The sequence below is a fragment of the Cariama cristata genome, unplaced genomic scaffold (genome assembly GCF_000690535.1).
Source record: "Cariama cristata isolate BGI_N322 unplaced genomic scaffold, ASM69053v1 scaffold19477, whole genome shotgun sequence".
Taxonomy (NCBI): domain Eukaryota; kingdom Metazoa; phylum Chordata; class Aves; order Cariamiformes; family Cariamidae; genus Cariama; species Cariama cristata.
This window is the reverse complement of record NW_009627357.1, coordinates 24,218-50,831: the sequence shown is the minus strand read 5'-3', so window position 1 is coordinate 50,831 and position 26,614 is coordinate 24,218. Positions and strand designations below refer to the sequence as shown.

General features: G+C 36.3%; 1 protein-coding gene across 1 annotated transcript in view; it reads right to left on the bottom strand.

The window, feature by feature from the left end:
• Positions 1–698: 698 nt before the first annotated feature.
• MON2 (MON2 homolog (S. cerevisiae)) overlaps positions 699–26,614 on the bottom strand; it is a gene marked incomplete at its 5' end in the record, with an annotated part of 49,275 nt that continues 23,359 nt past the window's right edge. Inside the window, 12 exons of the mRNA XM_009704425.1 lie at positions 699–2,245; positions 4,166–4,248; positions 5,074–5,281; positions 6,108–6,231; positions 7,606–7,666; positions 16,225–16,415; positions 16,756–16,884; positions 17,151–17,168; positions 17,713–17,856; positions 22,714–23,342; positions 25,233–25,431; positions 26,207–26,500. Coding sequence (XP_009702727.1) covers positions 2,082–2,245; positions 4,166–4,248; positions 5,074–5,281; positions 6,108–6,231; positions 7,606–7,666; positions 16,225–16,415; positions 16,756–16,884; positions 17,151–17,168; positions 17,713–17,856; positions 22,714–23,342; positions 25,233–25,431; positions 26,207–26,500 — 2,244 coding nt within the window. The remainder of the gene's footprint in view (positions 2,246–4,165; positions 4,249–5,073; positions 5,282–6,107; positions 6,232–7,605; positions 7,667–16,224; positions 16,416–16,755; positions 16,885–17,150; positions 17,169–17,712; positions 17,857–22,713; positions 23,343–25,232; positions 25,432–26,206; positions 26,501–26,614) is intronic.

Here is a 26,614-nt window from a genome sequence, read left to right as displayed (position 1 = left end):
TTCTAAACCAAATTAATACCCTTCTTTCCTGTCCTACACTTTGTTTCTTTAATGACCTCATAGACCTTGACTTATCTTCCACTAATTAGAAGAGCAGTTGCCAGGTTTTCACCTTCAGAGTATGGATAATATTGTTATCTGTATGTGGGACCCAGTTCTGCAGTATACTGAAACTGCTCCTCCAAAGAAGCTATTTTGACATAAATTCTGTTAATGAGAAGCATTTGTTTCCCTAATGTAAACTATGTGTTCTCTAAAAACTATCCACGCTTGACAATTAAGCTCCATGCAACTTTGGTCACAGAGAAATGTGCAAGGTCATGAAGCCTCTCTAATATTTACTGTACTTTGAAAGAGAAAGCTTTTAAAAAGGACCATAAACCAGAGCCTTATGGGAGCAAGCTGTTCCAAGCCATGCCTGTATAACATTATTCACACAGGGTACTTCAAACCCTGACCAGTTCGTCGCACGTTCAGCTGGAAGCTCTTACAACTTTTACATCTATTTGCATTTGCATGTACCAATCAATGTCACTTTAGGCAGTAAAGTGTAAAGCAAACAGATATAATACCATTTCTTATGCATGATAATCTCTTTTAATATCTACAAAAGACTTTAAGGAACAAAACCCTAAAGGTAAGCTCTGAAATTCTGAAATCCATAGAAAGGCACCTGTCTTTTTTTTTTTCTTTTTACATTTGGCCTTTGTACTTTCACATCACAGGTTAAAAATATGTGAATACAGGTGAAATTATTGAAATCATAATTAATTAAATAAGAGTTTAAGTGCTGAGTCACAAGCTCTAAAAACAATACTATTTGAAAGTGTTTTGCTTCAATTGTGTATTACCTGAAAGTGACACAAATTCACATTTACTTAGTAACAAATTTTACTGCACTTCTAAATGAGTAACTATCTTCAAAAATACACTTCTCGTGGTTTTATATCAGACACAGTTTATAATTAAAAGATTAGAACAATTTGTTTGGGTTGAAAAGACATTACAAAACAAAGCACTTAAAATTATTGAACAAAATATTACAGCCAAGTATTTCAGATATTTGAAATCATCTTTCTTGGGTCATGATTCAAAGACTGTGATACCTGCCAAGAAGGTCAAAAAAGGCTAACAACCCTCAAAGATGTTTTGGTGTTTTTTTTTAAAGCAAGGCTGCAACTACAAAAATGGATAGAGTTGAGTAGAACAAATATCTTGAAACAAATATATTATGAAGTGAGGTATGGTAGTGTTGAAGTGCTACAGTGGATTTCTGCATATTCAAACTTTTTTCAGGTCAACTACTTTGAAGTTTGAGATCAGCAGACTACTGACTGCTGCAATCTTTTGTCATATGACCGTTTGTTAGATGTCCAATGGACACAGAGAAGATACATTCAATTAAGCAAAAACAATATGATCAGATATGAATGAGCATATCTGGCAATTTAGAAGGCAAACTGTAAGTAAAAATGCAAACGTACAACTTATAATAAATACATTTTTCAAGCATTTAACATCATCAATATTTTTAAAAGAATTTAAATAATAAATGCAACTATTTTATACAGAACTGTACCATTTATTATACACACAAGTATATCAGTTCCCTTTGTTTACAAAGGCTGGTTACAGATATATGGAATGTTACAGTACCATCTTGCATAAAATTTTAGTACAATTCGTACTTCAAAAAAAGGGTGCAAAACACCAGCCTAATAAATCTGACTGAATTGAAATCTTTTTAATTACATCATTAACACATACACAACAAGCTGTACATAAGCCCACTTTTCAATCACCACTTCAAGATACTGTAGCAAGTACATAAGATTATAAATGATTCCAACTAGTCAGTTAAAGGTATTAAAGATTTGCACTGCTACTCACTCTGGAACCTTCGAGATATAACCTGTATTCATGAACTACTGAGCTCTTGTTAGTACAGTTAAGAGGCAGTCAGCACTGGTTGCCAAAGTACTAGTTGCAAGCGATTTCCTCAGAGAAACTTCACCCGGTAACAAACATTTTTGGATACTTTTTTTTTTCCTTCAAGAATTAAAAAAAAAAGTTTTATGGGGTCAAGACTCTCCATTCTGTACCTTGGATGCTGGTGGATGCATGAAGTCCTTAAAGGGAACCAGTGCGTCTTTCAGAGCAGAGCATACTTCTGAGGATGAGCAGGTGATACATTCTACTAAAGTCGGGTACAAGGCGATAACTTGTGCCCATGTGTTAGCATCAACTGCAGTGAAAAAAAGAACAGACTGAATCACTTACTACTGTCCAAATTCTTACAATAGATTTTTTTCAATACCTGTATAAATAAGGGCACCTTCAGGGGGCTGAACATAGGTGCCTAGTGCTGTAGAGACACTAGGACATCTGTACAGGGCTCTCGGATACGATGTAGGATTTTTGCAGGAGAGCCATACTCTTTGTTGCAGCAGCAGCTGGAAGCCAGATGGGATATCCATAAAATGGATACAAAAAGGTGCTACACACCTGTGTTTCTACACACGAGTCATTCACTGTGTTTTCTGGATGAAGAACTGACAAACTGAAGGTAACGCTTTTATACACATGTTAATATGTAACATACGCATACATTTTCTGCCTGCCTTTCTCAGCTATTGACAAAAAAATGAATTGGATGCACATTTAACTTTTGGAAACTTGTCAGCTATGAGGCCTTCTATTCATTTCAAATCATTACAGATTACAAGAGCTATAGAAAGCAGAGGGAGAAACACTGGACCAAGACACAAAAATATCCACGGTACAATTTGTTAGTCCAACAAGTGAAATTAAACCTTGTAGCATGAATCTTATTTATTATGTCACTTCCTTGCTTATCTCTGTTTTAGTTGTTTTCAAAAGAGAACAAAACTCTGTTTTCAGACAATGTTAATAATTTTCTTAAAGAAATAAAATGAGTAAAAGCTAGAAGAAGTGGGAGTAAAGCGATTCTCTAATTTGTCCGGTGTCTAATTTCTCTTCATAAGAAAGCACGCAGGAGGTTTGGCAATCCCTGCCATATATAGACCAGGTGAAGAATTTCTCTTATCGCAGGAAAAAGGATGTGGGGAGCAGTCCAGCTGAGTCGGCTACTCTACCCGTCTAAGAGAAAGGCCCACCAAAGCAGCACTTCAGTTGCCTTCAGGGTTTGCCAGAAGGCTTTATGTATCCTGACATAGTTCTGCCCTCAGCCTTTTGCCATCAGCCTTGGAGACAATCATAAATCGGGCTGCTCAGTGGTGCTGCAAGTGAGGCACTGCCTCCTTCAGGAAACTGCCCTGCCTGCATTTTCTGGAAAGGCTGGTTTGTCTGTTTGTTTCAAGACTGAAAAGGTTTTTTCTGTTCCTCATAATATCAAAAGCAGAGGGGCAGAGGGAAGTGTTGTATATGCAATTCTATCAGAGCTTCAGGGTCCCATACAACTGGCTTAACTAAGACTCCTGACTAAGTTTTCTGGTGGGAACTCTCTATACATACAGTAGGTGCAGCTTACAGGAGGAACAGGATGCATGATTATAAATGAGGTCGAGGTCTTCCATTTAATTCAGCCCTTTAAATACATCTGTCAACCATTTACTTGGGCACCAATGAGCTACGACATCTTTCGCAATACAGGGGACAGAAGGTACCAGAGCAGAAAGAGAGGCAAAGCAAGACTGCAAGTTTAACTATCCAACGGCCTGCTCATGTGTTTAACTTGTACATCCCTTTAACTGCAGACTGCACCTATGTGAATGTGATCCATAGCGACCTAGAAAGGTATCACGAGAAGAAAAAAAGATCTAGAAATACTACATATTTTTAAGAATTCTATTAACATATTAACATTTTATGGAAGGTTTTTTTTGTTTTGTTTTTAGATGACACCAAGCTCTATCTAATAAAAGACACCATAAAATTGAAGTTTTTTATTTTATTAAACATATCTTAGGACCTTATACTTTCAGGTATACTGGAAAAACTTTGTGGGTTTCTTTTTCAGCCTACCTGCCACCTACATACACACAGAATTACAAAATACTGAATTTTACAGATTAAACTTTCCTTTCAAATTTGTGTGAAAATTACTACAGGAAAAAATAAATACGTCTTTGTGGCAGATACAATGTTATCTTGTTTAGAACCATGTTGTTTAACAATAACTTACCATTTTCAGGTTGAGTTTTTTTAAGTGAATCTATGAGAGTACTGACAGCTTTTAAAACAAATATGATTTCTGTTACTTGTTGCCTACAAAAGGAAAAATGCAAACAGTCATTCTTGAGAGAAAAATGAGTAGTTAAGTTTTCTATAAAACTTATACAACATCAAAAAACCACATAATTGAAACAGCTGCAATGAAGCCTACCAAAAAAAAAAAAAGGATATTTAGAGATTAAGGTTATCATTTGTCTTAAACTCTTCCACCATCATTGCTGTTGTCTCAGCTAGGATAGCTTTAAATTTGATACTGAAACAGTAACGGCATACACATCTCAATCTGAAAATATGTACATGATTAACTGTAACATGAATATAATAAATTTCATCATTCATGATCAAAACCTTCAAAAGTTAAGTGAAATTTAAATAAGTTCCCATTTTAAAGAATTTCCTGGTACTTTGGTCATTTTTTCCTGTTTCAAGAACAATTACTTGAGTAATGATTCACAATGTTGCTGTTGGGTATTTTATCTTATTTTTGAGGAGACTCTACCGCTCAATTTAGGGACCATACATAGCTCTACCAGGAATAAAGGGAAATCAGATTTCAGAAATAATACATTATAGATATCAGAAACATTGTTTCAGTAACTGAAAATGTTAGTTACTAAGTCACATTCCTGTTGTCTATGTAACAGCACTGAATACCACCATCATTATTTAAAGCTTTTTCAACAAAAAATGGGTATCAACAGTTTCTTTGAAATGTCTTCCCCACAAACATTTCCCTGGCTTTAAATTTCACCACCACCCCTCCTATATTTTTTTAATGATTGAATGATATTTGGAAGGCAACCTTCTTCTCATGAAGTACTGGTAATATCTCTCATTTCCTAGAGCCAACGTACATACCGTGGAAGAGGACATTTGCCACTCAATCTCTCATCTTCTATGTAGCGATGCAATACGTCCTGAGACCTTTTCAAGAGCACAGAAAGGGCCATCCTAGAGATATAGCCTTCCTGAGGAGTTGTGACTTTATTACTGAATGAAAACTGGAGCAGTGTTTCAAAACACACCTTAGAAAACTCCTCTCTCATTCGAATATCTATTTCGGCTTCTGTCAAAGTAAAATGTCATATTAATTGTGCAGCCTGAATGCCCATACGCTAACTGTTGCATTTCAATCAGTTTATTATATTTTGCAAAAACATTATAACTCCTTTAGTTTTAAAAAAGATTAAGTGATAAGAACAAATATTAAGAATACATTCTAAGAAAAAGTGACTGTGCAACAATCACAATAGTTCCAAAAAAAAAAAAAAAGATAAAACATGCAACACATCAGTAACGTGTCACCTAGCTGATATTGCTTTAATAATAAAATATATTAAATCAATGAAAAACAATCCAGCCATCCTAGTTCTACATCATAAGTGCTAATATTTGGTACTGTACAATCCAAATATTTTTCCCTGTAATGGCTTATGTCCATTTTTTTCATCTTTCCCAAAAAACTAAGTATTTTTTCTTAAAGGCAGAGAAGGTATCTGGCTAGGTACACCATATAGTTACACTAAGGTCATTTAGTTTTTAAGAACAGGATATTATGTCTGTCTTGCAATTGTCTGAAATTATTGTTAGAACTATTTCAGCTGGCACAATGTGAAACAAACTATGTAGAAAGTACAAATATAAAGTAACACAAGTACAATATATATGATACTGACCAAGAATTAAGGAAATAATTTTTAAAAAATTGCAAGGAACGCTCAGGAACTTCCCTGAAATAAAATATAGTTTATAAAAACAAGCTGAGTATCAAACAGTCTATACTGAATACATGCCATGCAACTTCATGCCTTTATCAGAGTAAGTACTCTAAACATTTTCATTACTTTCTAGTAGATTTAAACACCACATCTGTTGTTATTCAGGTACCATACCTGTAAAGGAGGATGACTGAGAATGTATTGAGCCTTTATTGAGCATAGTCATTATTTGACCAACAAATTCCTTAGGAATAAAATTAGCATATGGCAGTATCTCTGTGCTGATAAGCTGTACGACCTAAAATAAATCAAATATATTTATATTGGTTTTCTGAATATTAAAGTTGTAATTCTAGTATGAAGAAAACAGAAACATTAAGCAAAAGAGACATGCCTAATGAAACTTCACAAAATCTTCCAATGCTAGCTTTCAAAATTGCAGATGTGTCAAAAAATTGTCGTCTTGCATGTAACATTAAACTTGAAATAATAAACCCTCCCCCCTCCCACTTTTGTCAGACTTTCTGAAGCAGTTATCACTCAGATTTCCACTGACATTTGAAGTATATTCTTCAAATTGAATTTATGGTTTTGAAAAGAGAAGATCTAACATTAGGAATCTCCCTCTCCTTCCACCCAATTCAATACCCTCACTACGACATTAACACGTATATCACATGCTTACAATGTGACATCTGCACAGCAGAATAAGTGAGTTAATTATCTAAACAAGCTTAAGGCAATGCACATTAACTGAAATGCTTTCTCTCCTTGGTCTTGATGCTCCCATTCAGGAACAAAGTGGGTTTAGATCTCCATAAATTAATGCATTAGATCTTAGTGTTCTGCTCACTGCAGCCAGAACGGCTCCTGCTTTTCATCGAGAAATCTTTGTGTTCCAGCTGCCACTCTGGAGAGATGACAGGTGATCAAACCCACAGATATTGCCATGTCTTCTCTGCAGCCCCTTTTCCTTTGTACCCCTAATCCCTGGTCTGTCACATCTCTTTGTCCTGGAGTGAAAGGGACCCATCCCTCTTCATTCCAAGTATCATCTTCTCTTAATTTGCTTCGGCCTTATCCAACCAAACATGATCACAGAATCGATTAGGTTGGAAGAGATCTCTGGGATCATCAAGTCCAAAAAAGGATCTCTTTTACAATCACAGTGGTCTCGGTACTGCACAAACAAGACCTCATTTCTTCATTTATACACAAGCTTTTCAGTATTGAGAACACATCTGGAGGGCAACATTGTCATTGCTGACCGAATGGCCCCCTCAACGAAGAAAGCACTCAGTTTAGGTTTAACTGTCAGCTTCCTCCATGGTTTACAATTACCTGTGTAATCGCTTGGCAATAACATAAGTAAATAAATACCAAGTAACAGCTTAGAGGCAGAAATACATTCTGGTTTAGCCGCTTTACGCTGCTTTGAACTTGAGCCGACAAGAAGTAGTTTTTGGCATGCCGCTTCCTACTTTTTGCGTAACTCTGAAGCAGCCAAATTCTGAGCCTATAAATTTCCTGTCTTGTTTTCAAAAAGGAAAACAGTATCACAGAAAAAATTATGAATGGGTAACTTTTCAAGAAATTATTTCAGAACCAAAGGCAATCTATGAATGTCACTAACTCGTTATGTTCAACAGCATACTTGCTATAGTCTCCTTACCTCAACATCGATACTCTCATTCTTCTGAAATTCCTGAATTGAGAGATTATCAGGAGGTGTACTAAAAATAAACATACTACGTTATACTTTTAAATTCACAATATGTGTAAGGAGATAAGTATGGGAAAATGCATTACATTTAAAGTTATTACATGCATCAAGTTGGTAATATTATATGGAAATGATTAACATTTTAGAATGAAATATTATGAATAATGATGATAAAAATGATTCAAAGGAAAAAAAAAGTAGTAAACCACTAAAATTGCAGAGTTACAACTGATGGACCTGATTAAGGAATTGCATCACCAACACCACTTTTCATATGCAACCCAAAGTAATCTCTCTTGTCTTATATGTGCTAAAGTCACAACATCTGTTTAGATGAGTCTGTGAAGGTATCATCAGGGGATCACAGTCTGTAACATCTTACTTTTTCTCTCACTATGCAAGATAAGAGACTTCTGATTTTTCAGCACTACATCTGTAAAAAACTTAATTTTACATTTTCTTCTGCATTAATGAAACAAATCTTTCATTAATGGGACATTACTTTGTCTTTTTCCTTGATAACTGAAATTATACATTTGTTTTCATTCTTAATGAATTTATGAAGAAACAAATCCATTTTTCAACCAATAATTTTGAAGAAGTTCAGAACTTTCTGCAGTTCTTCTGTTGTATATAAAAATTTATTTATAGATTATATGTCCAGAAGTGATTCAACCATGAAAATTATCCAATACTTTACAAGATCCTACTGTACCTGCTTGTAAATTTGGAAATCTTGTATCATTTGACTGGAAATTTTATACCAACCATCAGTCATGCAGTTCTCTCTGGTGAAGTTTTATCTCATTTACTAAGTACCTCCTTGCACTTACTGGATTACTCATTCAGTGAATTCAAATTCCTTTCCTTTGCTGGATTATGCTTCTACTGAGTTATTGGGCCAAGTTCCTCAGCAGGACAGAAAGGGTAAAGGCCTCCTACTTAGACAGCAATCAACTCCTTCAGATGATGTGCCTACATAAGTGTTTTAGTTTGGATCAGACATGGGCTTTTCCAAATTAACCTTTTAGACATCCCCATTTATAAACCTTGGTTCGTGTCTGGTCTTAGAGTGCACAGAACTGAATTCATTTGTGATGAAACTAAACCAAAAAATGTACTGCAAGCTCTTGTAGATGCTTGCATGACAGGCAGCCAGACTAGAGCTACTCTGAAATAAAACACCTAAAGTGAGCTCTCTGCGGGTGATGGGTCCTCATAGTGAACAGTTTTGCTTTACAGATCTGCCTTTTTTTTTTTACTGCAATTTGCGGGGAGGCGAGGGAAATCAAAGAAGGTACTTCACACAATAGAGAAACTCTGAAATACCTTGGTTATAATCCCATAATCATAGCATTGCCTGCTAAAATCTACACAGATTCAACACACAGTTAGTGAAATTATTAGAAGAAAAATCGATTATGAGCCAATGACAACCTGTGATACAAGAACTTTCCGAGCTACGTGAACTGGGAGGCTGAAGGAACATATCATGAAAATATCACTATGTGGTCACCTTCCTTCAGTATCCCTCTAATCCAATAGAAACAGCAGATAGGTCTAGACGTGTCTGTTCTGACCTAGTTACGCTGTGCTTGTTTTTCTGACGTAGAGCAGAAGTTGGAATCCTCATGCCTATGTCTCTCTGAAATTTAAAGACAGCTGCAAAACCCACTGGGTTGCGGGTTCAGTTTGTCCATAGTGTCTGATTTGCACTGAAGGTAACACATTACTGGAGCTAATGGAATAAAATGGAATAACCAGGAGCATTAACAACAAAAATCAGACACAAGGTGCTATAAAAGGTCGATATAATTTCATATATTAAATTTTCTCCTTTTCCTATAATTTTTTTTGTCTTCTTAAAATAACTATATGACAGCTTCAAGCTGAGGAACAGTTTGGAAATTTGACCACTTGAAAGGAATGGTTAGAAATACTGGAATTAAGATTGCCTACGGTACTTCAACTTGCTGCTATTGTGTATGCTTGTGTGTTATGATGCATCTTAAGTTTGATGATAGTTTGGGGTTTTTTTCCCCTCCAGAGAACCATCCGATTAAGTACACAGGATGGGCACTACTGAGAAGGAAGGAAAACGATAGGGTCAATCTGCCACAACATTCCCTGCCTAATTTATGGCAGAATAGGCAGATGCAAGGAAAACAGAGCTCTGGACTGAACAAAGACCCAAGCTGTTCTGTAAGCAGAGGAAGCAGTGCAGTATTGTGGTGACAGGCAGACTGGCATCCTTTGGCTTATCTCCAAACTCCTTCCCCAGCTCCCAGCTTTTCCGCCACCCCATGTCCCTCCCCAGGAAACAAGAGACATGTGGTGGGTAGTTTGGAGCTAAGCACATGCTCACTGGCAAGGCAGCTGCCAAATATACGGATTGTGGACCTCTGCCAGTTTTGTCCTCGTAAGGGTACTCATCTGGGCCTGTCTTCTCCATCCCACTGCCAACTTTAATGAAAGGTTTAAGAACTTTGGAGACTTCTAAGTCTCATTGAAATCTGCTTAGTTTAGCTAATGGTTGGTTTTGTGGGGGGGGGTGTGTGTCCCCCGCAGTGCTCCTATATGATGCTGACCAAGTCAAGTAAAATTTCTGCAAGATAGGCTTCCCCCCTGCCCGTCTTCTGAGTGCTTAGCATGTGACATCTGAAGTTCAGTCTGCACACCTACAGCTAATTTTCAGTTTTGACAATTATGACAGTATGTACCAATGGTCCTGCTTGAAAAAGAAATATATCTCCCTTCCCCAAAGGGACTTCATGCAGATAACTTCACCACTGTCTGTGAAACACTCAAGTGTTAGATGTTTAACAAGGAAAAACCCAAAGAAGAAAATATTAAATACTCTGTTATTGGTTTGTGTGTTAGGCAGTCAGGAATTTTGGAGTTATATGTTGAAAACAAAGAAAAAAATAAAATATCAAGTGGCTGTTCAGTCAGTACCTTTTATAACACATAAAGAAGTTTACTATTTAAAGGTTTCGCTTAGTTATGTAAAGTATTATGATGCATACAAATGCAGGTTGTGTTGAAATACATGGGAAGCTTGCATTCTGACACTTCCTAATTTATAACTGACTGACTTTTTGAGCTGAGGTTTACTTTAAAGAGGTGTTAAGTCCTTTCTGTCCAGTAATCCGTATCTGATCTGCCGTATATGCTACAGATTATGCCACTTACTTGTTCATGTAGCAAATTACTCCCAAGTAAACAGATTTTTGTAAGGTGTCTATAAGAAACATCTATCTAGGGGCCAAAAGCTTTGCCGGTGTGATGCAATACAGCCAAACTGTAGCAGAAGGGTGAAGAGCCAGGGAAGAGATGGAGGTGGTGCGGATGCTGACTGCTGCTATGTGCAGGTTGTCGGAGGTACGGAGCTCCCAGCCGCTGCCCGCTGTCTAGGGAGGGCTTCAGAGCCTCACAACACAGAGCTAACAGGCACCCAGAGCCCTGCTGTGCACTGCAGCACTCTGCTCTGAAGCGTCTTTTCGGAGAGTATTGATTTAATTCCCTCATGTGAGCACAGACTTCTGCACTAGTAAATTATATATACACACACGTTTGTTGAATTTTATTTTATATAATGGCTTGACATGCTTCCATGAAAGCCTCTGGGAAAGATGATATGAAATAATAAACAGACCAGCCTCTTACTAGAAGACAATTTTGTGTAAATTAAGTTACATGAAATATATTAATTTTTAAATGTCATTTTGATTTATAATAGAAATCAAGATTATTGAGCCTCCTCAGCTGTAGCTTGCTTTAAAAAAAGAGAAAAAAAGAAAAAGCTGAAACTTATTGCTTAGAAGTTGTTAATTCTCTATGATAGTAACATTTTCCTTTTTCATTTACCTGGGCTTTTTTAGCTATATTTGAAATTTCTTGATGTACAAAGCTGCAGAGACCATTTCTGCTGTGCTTTGTACTTTTTAAACATCAATGTGTATCTTCACTCATTCAGCCCCACAGCTGGCTTGCAATCCTGTTCCTGTCCAAAAGACAGAGGCAAGACCATGCAGAGGAGGTTCACTATTTTAAACATAGAGATTCACAGAGCTTTAATTTAAGGGTTCTAACCACACTGACCTCTTGCCTAACTGATGCCAACTCAGTTTCACCGGTGGAAGCAGTATTAGGCTATATACACGTGATTTCTAGGACCACAGTGATTAGAAGAATTATGAGTTAGACTAGAAAAATATTTAAAATGTTGATTAAAAATTTACAACATCAGTGCAATAGAGTTTAATCTTTCTACTCTATCCTCAGCCACGTAGAGACTTGGAGAATGTGCACAGTTGAATGAGACAATATGCACTGGGATATTTTAATGAACAAAGCTAAAGGGGAAAACTAGCCAAATCTGTTATGCTGTATTGCTAGGAGAACTGACTGCAGTGCTAAGTCAGCTTTGAAGAATAAAGGTTTGAAGAGCAGGTACAAAAGGAAGATATTTACCTAGCTTTGCATGAAACCTGGACAAATAATAGCACGGAACACGTAGGACATTAAATAGTGGAAGGTGTAGAGCATGAAAAGGTATACAGGAGCAAAGGAAGAAAAGTAAGTTTCTTTGTGACAAAACATTTCTGTTTCCTTGAAGCAGAGTGCTTCGGAAAAATCACAGAATGCCGGCATAAGAAAGTCAATTTTCAGTTCTAGCCATATTCAAGTCTAACTGAATATATCTAACTGTATTCCTGTCACAAGGGGTGACGTGTTGGATAATGGTAAAAATCCAGATAATGCAGTAATGCTGTTCTCTGTCTCACCGATAGCCTCTTGGGGTGTCTCTGAATTACATTTTCCAAATTCTTTGCGCTCCAGAACCTTTTCAATCCATGCTGGTCTTCAGCAGTGCAGCCAGGTGTGTACACTTCTGCACCTGACTTAATAAACCACCTGTCCTGCATGGCGTATTTGCAAGCTGGAAAGCCCCCGGGGATGACTGACTCACAGTCGCAGTAAGACACAGTTATGGTCAGCAGGGTCACTAAAACCAAGTCAAGTTCACAAATCACTAATCTAACTAAGAGCACAGGGTGCTCTCATCTTCTCATTTGTGGCTTGGTTAATTGATTTTGGTGATATGGACAAAAATCCAAGAATTACCAAAAGTTTTTTAAAACACAATTCATTGTTAATATAAATAAATCAGAGAACACACCAAAAAACAGTTTTTATACCATCTAGCTGGCCTAAAATAAAGAATCATAGAATCATAGAATCATTATGGTTGGAAGAGACCTCAAAGATCATCAAGTCCAACCGTACACCTGATGCCAACAACACAGATAACTGGAAAGGAAAGTACATTCTCATTGCCTTTTCCTATAATCTGAAGGTTGACATGCATCTCAACTCAGTGATAAATTTTAGTTACTTTCAAAACAGTGAATAGATTCCCCCAAATTACTCTGGAATAAGACACCACTACTATTAACATATATTTTCTGTTAAAACTATTAACAAACAAAAAAAAAATCTGAAAGAACACAGTAAATTTGAAAGTTCTGAATTGAAATTACCTAGAAATGGAATAACTGCAAATGTAAGAGACTGACTATACTGCAATTACAATCCACTAAAAGACACAATTTAGAAAATTTTAACACAAAAGGCACAGGTTGCCCTGCTCGCCAAGGCTAGTTTCACAGCATCTCGCACGGAAGTGCAGGAGGACTTAACCAAAGGAAATCAGAAGAGAATTACCTCAACGTGGGGGACCTCCGCAGCTATTTCTAGAGCCCTCCTTGCATCACAGCAAGAGAGGCATACTTCAGGAGCATTGTGGGGATGGTGAGGAGGAAGAGGATGAAGAAAAGGAGAAATGACTGCTATTATTAATTGTCCTGACTACTGGCATGAGGCAGATGTACTCCTTTCTTAGTTTTAACTTATTTTAGGACCACAACACGCAGGCTGACAGAGGACACAGAAAGGCTGTCTATCCTAAAGCTACTGAGGGAGAGGGCTCTAACTGTAAGTAGGAGAACCATGCACTTGGGAAGACAAACGGCTGTTTAGAAAAAGATGGACATTAAGGGGGGAAAAAAAAAAAAACAACTCCAAACCAGACGTTTAATAGCCATACAATGTACGACTATATAAGCAAAAATCATCTACTCGTAACAAGTTGGGAAAGGGTAACGATAATGGTCATTAATTATAACAACAGGCCAAATTATCCTGCTGTAGCCATGTGGTTCTATAAACACCAGCCTATTTTAAATTCTTGCAAACCTTAAAGCTTCTAAGTGAGAGAACAGAAAAGTTTCATGTAACTTTTCTGAGAACATCTTTAATTCTGATGAAAATGCTGATTCCTAAAACACATTGTATGTAAAATTATAGAATACACTCTGGTCTTTAAAGAGGCAAAACCAGACTTAAGGGAAGACAGACAAGTTTTAGGGCATCATCAATATTCACAGAAGTACTATTTTTCCTTTACCTCCAGAGAATATTCGCCCATGTATGACAGCTGGCAAAAACTGTTCAGTTGTTGCCAACAGTGATTGTTTCTAGCAAGCAACATGTTAAGATGGAATTTCTATAGTTGGAACAACTTTCAAGAAAAATATAAATCACTCACTGTAAATTAAGAAAAATAGACAACATATTTGGCCAGGAAGGTCATGGAGATGACAGTAGATTATCTTGAATTACATTGAAGATCTGTGATAACCTTACTTCCCTGGATTTATGAATGATTAATAGCCCAAAACTGTGTGTAGCAGTGCCAGTCTGGGTCAGCTAAAAACATGCAAAATGGATATGTTTCATCTGTTTTGCAGATATTTAGGAATAACCCATTTACAGCAAATAGTAGTACGTATTCCCAAAGTAACTTCTAAGGGAACATATATTCTTCCACAATAACCTGAAAAACAGTCATTTTAATTTCGTAAACCCAACGATGAAATTGATTATAGGGTGTTAACTGATCCGGACTACCTGTCTCAGAATGGAAGTAGGACTATTAACCACAGCTGAAAACAAAACCAAAAAAGATACTGCAAAGATTATTTTAAATTAAAGAAACAGTGAAGCATCAACACAAAAACTTGGATGATTAAAGTGTCTTTTATGTAGTCTTGATGAGCTTTTTTTATTTTAAGGTCCTTCCTACTTAATAATACTGATTTGAAGTATATGCAAAAATAAAAGAAAGGTTTTTTGTTCATTGTCATGTAAGTCTATTGATGAAATTCCAAAACCTTTCATTACTACAAATATTTTCACTAACTGATGTGTCTCTAAAATTAAGTTTCATTGGTATTTTTTTTTTGTCTGTTTTGGGCAAGCTGCTATTTATTCATCATTAGTAAATACAGCTGTGTTTGCTTGCTGATTTTTGTGTGTTTGAAAACTACACGCACACACAAATACACAGCATATTAGTGTTAGGTACAGAAGAACCCTGTTTTTTATTAAAAAGAAAGATTAATTTGTTACTGAATTAGCATACACACAGAATATCAGGGAATTAAATTTTTCATATTCCACATTGTCCTTTAATCTGAGACACTATAAGATATACTTCAACTACTCCTAAAAGACGCTTACCCACAGATGTTCACAGGAGATGGAAATTCCATACCGTTCCTAAGCAATCTTCTACAATACCTAACCTTCCTTACAGTAAGAGAGGTTTCCTTAATGTCTTACCTAGATAATTTTTGCTGTACTGAAATCTATTTTTACCCATTCTCAAGGGACAATAAAAATTCTTCTATGAAGCAATCTTTTAACATATTCTGAAGACATGATAGTCTTCCTAATAATATATCCTTTTGGTTGAACAAACTAATAGATCAGATTATCTAAGTCTCTGATCATTGTTATTTTTCACTTCTGGACTCTCTCAATCTGCCCACATCTACAATGTTCCATTCTTGAGAGATTATGCATGTACATCTGCCTGTCTGTCTAGTTATAGATCTGACTATTTAGCTACACTTTTCACAAAGTATTATAAATAAAGACTGGTTAATAATTAAGGTGCAGTCACTTTATCTTGGTTAGAAACAAATGCAAGATGCGTATGCGCTTCTAAGTGAACAGCAAAGTAAGAAATTATTTTCCAAAATTCATAGTAAACGGTATTCATAGTAAATAGAGTATTTCAAAATAACAAGAAAAGTTATTGTTGCAATTCTGTTCAAAGTGAAAAAAGGAACAAACTGAGTACACATCAGTAACTCTTTATGAAATCTATAGTAAACGTCCTTGGGAGTCCATACAGAACTCCTTGGCCTGGTTAGAAAGGCTATGCCTTGTATTCAGAGGTCAGTTAAGCTCTTTCTTGCTCTGACATGTCACCTTTTGAATTAAGTTTTTTCTATTACTTTCTGAAAGTATACTTTTTTTGAAGTAGACAGACTGATTACCTTTTTTCCTTCATTCATTAATATAATTTTCAGATATCAAGTATCTGTAAAGATAAGTTTTTACTAACTCTACTGACACATTTACTGAACAAATTACTTACAAATATTTTCTAGTTTTTAAAAAAAAAAAAAAAAAAAGAAAGGAGGAAATTGTGTTTACCTTTTGGTGAATAAGAAGTCTTCAAAAGTATTTGCTAGCTCTGGCCACATACCATCAAATTTTCCAGAAGATGCATGCTGCCTTGCAACAGGTAGTCCAATAGAGAGAACTTTGAGAAGAGAGGAAACAGCTAGCTTCCATGTGCTTTCAGAAGGACAGGAATATTTCAGACTAAGAGGTATTCTTAGTGTCTGCAAAATGAAAGTTAAAACAAAATTTATAGTTGCTCAGACAAATCCAAGAATATGACAGATTTCTGCAGAAGATCTTGACAGATACCGTCACAGTTGATAGTACACATCCCTACCTTTTCTGCTGGTATGAGATGCTCTTTTAAAAATATAAACATGATTTACCATATGCCAGTTGGCGAAAGCAAGGTCTGTTGCCAAGTACAAGGTTAGGAGTCAGAGTTGATCCATTACCAATTACACTATGAAATTACATACTAATTTTCTTTTTCCAAATAGCCATCCACCATTTCTGCTAAGCCTGACGGCTTTCCTAACATCTAACAGATTGCACTTTTACCTTAATAATGTTCTGAAGAACTTTCTCTGTTACCACAGCTTTATGGCAAGCTGTCTTTTGGTATAAGTCCACAACAACTTCCAATGATCTCTCAGCAAATGGTACGTAATTCAATGCTACCCATTCCGCCTAGGAAAAGAAATTAGTAAATTACTGAACTACATGTGAAAATATATTAATTAAGGAACAGAAAATGTATGTTTTGCACTGAACTCTCAGTTTAATGCATGCAGGGTTTGCTAAGAATATGGTCCAAGCAACAAAACTGCAAATACAACGTAGTCTGACTATGAAAATGTACTCTACATTGAAGTAAAGTACATTTAAGTAGAAGAAACTTTGCAGTCTAGGCAAGACAACTACATTAGGACAATCTTTAAGGAAATTTAACTCACCGGTGCAAATAGTTGTATCTAGTGTGATTCCATTGTGTTGCAGGACAAATAGAATAAGAAAAATTAATACATACATAATAGTTACCTCTTTGATTACACTGAATCAGATGCTCATGCTTAGTGAACAGCAGAGTACACAGATGAAAAGAATTATTGAACACGTCCCATTTCTCTACAGCACGTGCAAGTCAAAAATTTGCAGCTTGAGGGAACTTCCTCCATTGAAACTTATCGTGTCTTTCTATTAAATTTGGTATCACGTGTAGGTCAAGTTATTTTAGATTAACTCACTGGACAAATTCAGACACATTCCCTATGTCTGGTGTCCAGGCAAGATCTTTCCTACACGGAGGAATACAAACCATAAAAGCAAAGCAGAATTCAAAGGGAGCAAACAAAGATAAGAAAAGCATGTAAAAAATACTAATAAATTAACGTATTAGACAACATGCACAGCAAAGGTTTCACAGATTGAATAAATGCATCTTGCTAAATAACCTATATCTGAAGCTAAATTGGGTTCACCAGCCAAGTGAAACAAGTGAGACTTCCAATTAGTTACCTGATTATACTTTGCATTTGCAATGTGCTTTGTTTCCAGCTGTCCATACTGTGGAGGCTTGCAGGAAAATTCTACAAAGGCCAACAGCTGGTCGAAGATTGCAGGATACATTATCTGCATACTTTCTGAGCCCACACATATAGCCTATGCCAAAAGAAAATACAAATGCTTAATATGTACCTTGAGCTTTCGCGTTCAAAAATCTGCATCAATACAAGGAGCTCCTAAAGCAAAATTCCCATGTAAGACCATGCAAGAGTCATGCTGTATAAAAGACAGTGTATAGTTCTAACAGTTTAAGGAAAGTAACTTTTGTTATTTTATTAAAGTAAATTAAGTGGCAAGAAACCTGGGCATATATAGTTATATAGTAAATAGAGCTATCTCATTTCGTCCAATAAAAGATATATTTTCGTTACAAACTTTGCTTCGACATGACAGCAAAATGTAAGTCTTACATAAATCTTGTCTGTTGATCTCAGCCATATCATCTTCAAGTTCTACTTCAAGGAACATTTAAATCTCAGAAGTAATTCAAACAAGGTTTTCATAAGTACTTAAAATTGTGTCTTACAGAAAGGAACATAAATAAAATGAGAATGATATGATTTTGGTATAGCTGAGACTCATAACCTTCCTTTAAAATGGAAAACATTTCAGGAAGGGTGTACTTAGAAGATGTCAATGAAATATCATGTTGTCATAGGCTAATGATTTCCTGTTGCAATATAAATCCCAAGGCAATCTTGGGGCATTTATTTTCAAAGCCAGATACAATGATTCTATGAAGTTACTCCAATTATTTTCTGTCATTTTAAATGTCTTGCTTTTCCTCCCAAAGTCTCTCCTCTCAAAGCTTCAAGAAACAGTCTATTTATTGCTCCACAAAAAGACCCTTGTGCTTGTACTGCCATTTTTCTCTGGTGAGGAATCAAACCCCCTTTTCATTAACCACAGATCATCCATGACAAGTTGTGGCCGAACTCACTCAAGGTGCCAACAGCTCCGAACCTGTTCAAGTGCAGCCTCCATGTTGGGGCTGTGTCACGAGCTGTGGCAGTGGATGGGCTAGCAAACATCCCGAACCCCAGCCATGAGAGCCCAACAGGGGCTACAGGCACCGTCACCACTAGATCACCCTAAGACCTAGCTACACCTTCAGGCAATCCAAAGCCTGCAGCAGAGCACTCCATGAATCATCAACGGCCTTTCCCTTTTCCTCAGCTTCCTGCAATTCAAAATGCATGTCTAATGCGCAAAAAGCTTAATCAACATTATGAATATAGCGCAGTACTCCTTCTAAAAAGCCATACTCCTTTTCTGGTGCTCAAGTTCAAGACTGTAGTGAACTCTGAAAAAGATGCTTTGGTGCTAGATACTCACCTGTATGGCAGAAGGCTAGAAGGTTAATTGCTGATCTAAACATATTCAACATCATGTAAAACATTTTCAGCTGATATGTGGCTGCACTAAAGTTAGTGCACTAAATTTTAACAGGTTAATGCAAGATTGCATACCTATTAGAAAAGGTATAAAAAAAGATTTTATGTACCAACACATGGGTTAGAAAGGGAAAGACAGCATCCACAAACCCCTGGATAACTTTTCTATAGATGCAGCTTACTTGCAGAGATGCAACCTACATTACGCACAGAACTTTCTTAACATCTATAATGGCAAAACTTCAAAATATGTTTGCCATTCATTCCACATTGTTAGACTTTTATTATTATTAATTTCAGGATCAGTGGAAAATAACTTCAGATGCTGCTTTTCCTGTAGTGGTGAAGAAAAGCGGTAACTACTTCCAATTTGAAGTTTGTGCATGAGTAGCTTCTTATTCTTCATATTTTATGAAACTCTTGTAAAAATTTTATTTTACAAATAGAAGCATTTTTGATCCAGTTTACTGGGGTATTTTAAACTCTAAAAATTATCCATATAATATTTTTAAAAAGGATGATTAGGTTACTTAGTTTTGAAAAAATCATCTAACTAGAATTGCTTTTCGAAGAGGTTTATGCTTCTGACTGACAGTGGGTAACCTTTATCTAAGCGTATGAAAAACTCAAAAATAGCCTAACAAAGTGTGCAACAAAGGATGTTGAAAGTCTCTTTAAGAGCTGCTTATAAAACAGAGTAGTATTTACTGCATTAAGTGAACTTATTTACATACTTAATTAGAAACACACGTATAAATCAAAAAGTAATGGTCAAGCAACAACAAAACACAAACCAACCCTAAAATAAAACACCTTGAAGATCCCTGTTTGTTGTGAAAATTGGCACAGTATTTTAGTTTCAGAAATTTATGCTTTAAAGCATTCTGGTACTAACCTTCACATTTTTTAATTGTTCACATTTATCTAACAACTCCCAGTGCAACTATTGTCATGGACTACTTGTTTTATTACAGCTCTCTGTAGCTAATTCTCTACCATCTCTGCCAACGTATGTAACTATGGCCTTGAGTTTACCACACTCGTAGGTCAAGAGGTTTGCATCCATACTGCCTGCAGAGGCAGAATTCAAATGTCTCTGATCCCCAAGTATGTACCTGTGCTCCTCCGTCTGATGAGCCACCTGGCTCACTGTAGAGTTGACCCAGAGTCAACGTAGGGAGGCAGTGAAAATAACCAGAGAATTTGGGCTTGAGTACAAACTTGAGCTGAGCTACAGTGATGAAGCCGGCATTTATACTACAGCAGTGAAAGACTAGAAAACAAGTTCTAATGAGGAATAAAAAGAAAACTAAGAACAAAACAAAGGGTGTAAAATGGGCTCAACACACGGAAGTCTAAAAGGAGAACCAAGGTTCCCTTCCAGTCCCATGCTCTTGAGTTGCAATCCCATCATAAAAATCTCTTTCTTAAACCAGTCAGGGGCTCAGTCCTAAAAGTGTCAGGGCTTTTTCATGCTATTCCACTTACAAGGTTGTTCCAGAACTTCTCAGAAAATCAGAACTGACACAAATCTTCCTGTATCAGCAAAGAACAAAACTTAATCTGATCCCACAAAACAAACATGTAAGAAACATTTTGTTTAAAAGAAGGTGGCAAGTATTTATATACTCTTCTTTAACCGTACCACTAGCTTCTGTAGGTACTCCTGAGAGTATTAATTCATTTCAATGCCAAGAAGACACTGTGGCCTCCAGCAAAACCATCTGACGGATGGCCTTTGCTCCACACCAGCACTGGCTGGCTGCCTTACCATGTGAACTGTCCTGTGTTATACAGCCAAGAGGAGCAATCAAGTGACTTCACAGAACTTACTATGTCCAAGTACACTGTATTTTTTTAGTGACTTCAGTGCTGTTCTGTTAGTAATAATAACTATAGATGGGGTGGGAGGTACTGTATAAATTGAGGTACCTAAGTCTTCCTATGTAAGTCTGTATTTCCAAAGGCTGGTAACTGCCATGCTAACCATTTCGACTGGGAGAGGGGAAGGGAGGATGTCTCTGTTTCTCATTGGGAGTTATCGCTTTTGTTGTCATTTAAGAAAACTTCAGCTAACACTGTTTAACATCTAGACAAGAAGAAGAGTATAAAAAAAAGTACAGTTTTTCCTCATGTTAAAAGCTTTGGTAACTCCTTCTTTGAAAAACACTAATGCCTGCAGCATTTGAGAGCTAAGAAAGTCTGGATAAGCAGACTGGCAAAAAAACCAGAAAAATATGAGCGATGACTATATGGAGTGATTAAATGGGGAAAACAGGACTTGAGCAGGGCTGAGCTGCTGGAAAGGGAAGGGTACAAGAGGGTAAAGCCTGCATGGAAAAAGATGAAAGTGTAGCGGATACGATTGGTGTTAAAACTTCATGTTACTTATATCCCCACATACAAAATTGAGATTTAATATCAACTTCTAATCTTATACCTCTGTTCTCAAAATACATTCATGAATATTTGTTAGACTCAAACTAGAGGAATGACTGCAAAATAATGATTCTGCCTTGCTTGTGGGGTTTAAATAATTATGAGGTAAGTCAACCCACACTAAGCAAAAAGAAAACAAGATGCTTAATTGCTGCTCATGAAGTAGGCACCATGTGTTCTATGAGCTAAATGAGGCAGGATCCTGCCTGAAAGGGGGAAGGAAAAAAGGGGGGCAGGGGGGAGAAGGTATGACTACATAGTTAAGTAAGGTAGTCATAACATGAAAGCCCAAAGGGAATGGAATCAGGTCACACTGACAGTTTTAATTCTGGCATTTCCCGAGTAGGTTTTTGGAGGGGGTTATTTTCTCTAAAAGCAGTGCTTAATATAAATGCATGCTCTCATTCATTATCAACTTTGCTTCTTTCGAATAAATAAGTTTTCTCAATGAACAATGTCTTTTTCAAGGAGATGTTTTACAGGTCCAGAAAGAAAGAAGCAATACCTTTTTTTTTTTAACCTATCCAGAAAAAGAGCACCCTAATTTGTTGTTTACAGATTCACTTGCATGAAGGGTGCTCTTTGAGGATGAGTTCTATACTAAGAATTTCTTAAGCAGAAATGCAGCATCTTCCTTAAACAACTGATTAACAAGAGGCAAGAAGGTAGGTAGTCTGCCAGAGATCTTCTCATATTTTATGTTTTGCATGAACTCAAAGTTCTCATGATCACTATTCTTCTAGATTTTGTTTATGACAGTACCTGGGCAACACAAGGAATACTGTTTGGGAGACTATTCCCCCAACTCTGCATACACACCCTCATAATAGTCCAATACTGTAATATTAGATAGACAAGTAAATAGCTACAAACACAGCACCACATTGAAGGTATTTCTGCAATTAAGCAAAAGTGCATTTCATAAAGATTACACCATTCCTTCCAATGCAGAGCACTTAAGGTTGCACCAGGAACGTAGATCTGATTGTTCTAATACAGTACACTGTGCAATTCAAAATAATTTTAAAATTCATGTTTAAGTCACCACACTACAGTTCTGAGAAGAATTGAGACACAGTGTAGTTTACCTTTCACCACGCATTTGAAGTCACATTATTACCTTTTGTAAAACATCTAAAGCTGTAAGCACTGCTTCCTGTAAACTCGTCAAAACTGCTTCAGTGTAAGATGGAAGGATGAAAGGGGAAGCATCAGAACTGATTGGAACTGAAACAGCACCATGCAAAATGACACCCAGTTTTTGGAGATCATCCATGCTGAAACCAGTTTTGATGTGTTGGTAAAGAGCCGGGAATATTTGAATTAAAGCTGTAAGAAAAGGCTGGCTGGGAATGAAAGTCAATTTATCACAAGTAATTGGAGGCCTTGTACTTTCTGAACCAATCCTATACCAGCTGTTCCAGGCTGCCCACCACAGATTCAAATCTTCAATCTCATCTGTTATTACAGGTGGTTCAGATCCATTGTATCTTCCTATTCGTTCTCCTATGGAGTCAGTTCTCATGAACGATCTGCCGAGACTAGTGGCAGATGTTGTTCCCACCACCACAGGTACAGAAACATTGATAGCAGGTGGCGTGTCAGGCTTCTCTGAGTCTCGGACAGGAGAAACAATTTGTAAGATCTCTTGGAAGCTTTTCAGAGCAGCCAAGGAAACTTCATTATTTTTGCTGAGTGCTGCTGATTGGATGTGATCAAGAAGAACATCCCAGGCTTGGGAAAAGTCTCCTATTTTAAAAAAAAAAAAACGGAGAGAGGTAAAAAAAAAAAAATCAACTTGGAACTGGCTTCCTATTCCCGTTCCCACCCACCATCTCTCTAAAATGCCGTTCATGTACTTGTTACTCTAATACAGAGGAATTTCATGAGGTTAGGTGATGGCTTGAATGACTTTCAGAATATATCAGTTCAACCATAACCAGAAAGAATGAGTACAACACAGAAACACACAAATATGAAGAATGAAACAATATATCAATGTTTATGTTGAATTTGCTAGTGAAAAATCACATACCACGTCCCATACCAGAAAAATACATTTTCTTTATTCAGGATAGTGAAACAGATTTGTTCTTATACATACCAGATGCCTGTTGATTTCAAAAAGTCTTAAGCACATGCAAGGAATTAAGGGTCAAATCTATAGTCTAAAGGTCAAATCTTTATATATAATCTATACATGCATTTATAAAGAATTTATTTTAAAATGCTCTGATAATTGTATTCTGAAGAAAGATTCCGTTTTTGGAATTTGAGTTTTTTATTAAATTTAGCATTAACCTTCAATTTTCTATGTTACTAATTACTGGGTTTGAATAATTAAAATAGCCCTGTAATGTTTTAAGTTTTTATTCAGTTTTAACTCATTTAATATAATTTAAAATCTACTACATTTCTGCAAATGACCAATACTCTTGATAGTTATTAATATGTTGATATCTGTATCACAAATAACCAAAATGAAATGAACCAACTTCTTTCCAGTTATATGTATTAATTGCGTACTATGGGATGGTGAAGATATATTAATATAATGGGGAATTTTCTTTGCAAGCTATACATTCTTTATATCACATTTTTATTTTTGAAAGTAATGTATTTAAGTAATTCTAGTTAACCAAAGCAGTTTTTTGAAAGCTGTTTTGAAATTATATCAGAATGTCTCCGTTTAGAAGCCTAAACTGAAACATTTTTTCTGTACAAAACAGGGACGAATGCCGAATTATATTATCTAGTTCAATACATTTATATTGTTCAATTGTATGTAGTAATACTCTGTATTTTACAATAGCTTGGTAAATGACCTAATGTTTAATTTCTATAAGGAGGAAGTGAAAAAGAAATAGGGAAAAATCAGAGCCTGAGAAAAAGGAAGAGAAAGAAATAAAGATACCAAGGAGTAATAGACAAAAAATAAAAAACCTCAAAATGGTAAAGGTAAGAGTTTAATGAAGAAGAAGAAGAAAAAGGGAACTCACTTCAGTTAGCTGCATTAGGGACAACAGTAAAGTAACTCAAAGTGACATCTCTGTGCAAGACAAACAGTGGAGGAATATCACGAGGGGAGAAAGAGAATCACTTGAAATAGTGAGTAATCTCAGCATCTTTCACATCATAACAAGTCCAATCTTTTCATTAAAAATTCCCTTTCTTCTTTTCTAAGCTATATACTTCACTGACTTTACAAGTGAGTTCTCTTTACGTTGCAAGAGCACTGTTAAACTTGACACACTGATGCCACCGAAGAGTTCTAGGTAAGCATTGCACAGCCTTAGAAAGACAAGAAGAAAAATATGTTCTGACAACCAAAAGAACAGAAAAATTATTGTTGTTATCAGGCTACTATAAATTAAAACTATTTGGCACTCAGAATTGTGACTAGTGAGATTTAAATCTCAAGTACTGTGATACCGAAGAGGAAATTGGTGCTTACCGGTTTTGGCTCTAAGGAGCATGAATTAAAAACTCTGTAATTTTCATCACATTTGAGGTGAGACACAACAGAACACACTTTTAAACTAAGATTAGGATTCTTGTCCAGTACTTTAACTGGAAAAATACACAAAAGCAGAAAGTTTATTACTGTATCTTTCGATAACTTTAAACTATAAATTTTACCTAAAGGCTGCAGTAAGTATCTCCTGGTGTTAAATATTCTTGCAACTCCAGCCAGTGTTAATACCCATGTCTCAGCCCATTGTTTCTCAGCTGTATCCCTTGAATGATGGATGAGAATGTTGCCTCCTCCTGATTCAATCTTCTCTTTGTCAGCTGTGGTAGAAGATTCTCGAACCCTATCCAACAGGTGAAATAAAACCTGTAATAGTCAGAAAAAGAGGAAAAAAAGCAACTTTTCAAATAACATGGTTGTATTCATGGTAAAGCAACAAAAAATAGTAATTTTTCCATTATCCTTTCTGTCACTGTGTCTACCTGGAGAGTTCCCTTATTCTAAACAGTCTCTGCAACAGCTAAGAGTAAGAATCAGCCAACTGATGTTCACTTGAGAAAGGTTAGAAACAGCATGATCAAAATGACTGAGAACAGCATTAGCACTAACAGAAGGCTAAAACCGATGGATCTCAGATACCTCACAGGTACCACAAGCAACAGACTCAACTACAGCCTGACTTTTTTCATAAGGCACAACCAACACGACTGTGATCTAGAACAGGGCATTTGAAGGATCCTCTCAAATAAGAGAGCCAAAACAGAGTGAAAAAGGGAAGCTCAACGTAATATCAGATCAGTCCAATCACATGACCCTCAAATGCCACCATATTTTCACACAAAGAAAGGAGTCATTCATCTTCATAGGAAGGGAGTAGCCTTTTTATGCAATTCTCGAGTAAGAAAGAAATGGTCAAGATACAAAAACTGTATTTCATAAGAGGCTGCAAGGGCCAGAGAAAGAAAGCACGGAAAAAAAAAAAAACACCACAAAACTGAAAGATGGTATAAGACTCCTGCCACCATATCTTATCTTTAAAAAGTCTTAATAAACTAGTTAACTGATATTAAAATAGCATGTCAATGGTTACAAAACATGAATGCAATTTAAAAAACCTTCAGCGGAAGCTTACACATCATACCTTCCATATTACTGTGTGCCACGTTGAATGTTGCAATAAAGTTCCATGAGCACCAATGGTAGAAAACAATGTCTGCCCAGCACTCTTTCTAACTGCAGGTCGGGGATCCACACACAGTTCTCCAAGTTTCGCATACAGGCATAACCAAAGACAGTCAAATGGTGGTGCAGGATGAAAAGGTCTATTCAGCATCACCCCCTTTTCTTCTGCCTGTTTCTGCAACACCTCTTCTTCTTTATTTAGCTCCTTTTCAATTATTTCACCTCTTTGGAAAAAATAATCCGAAATATTCCACTACAAAATAAGACATATGCTGTTGTACAATAAAAATATTATAATGCTGCCAATGAGCATGAAATAAATTGTTTTCTCATTTTCATATTTAAAAGTATTTTGCGAAGTACATCG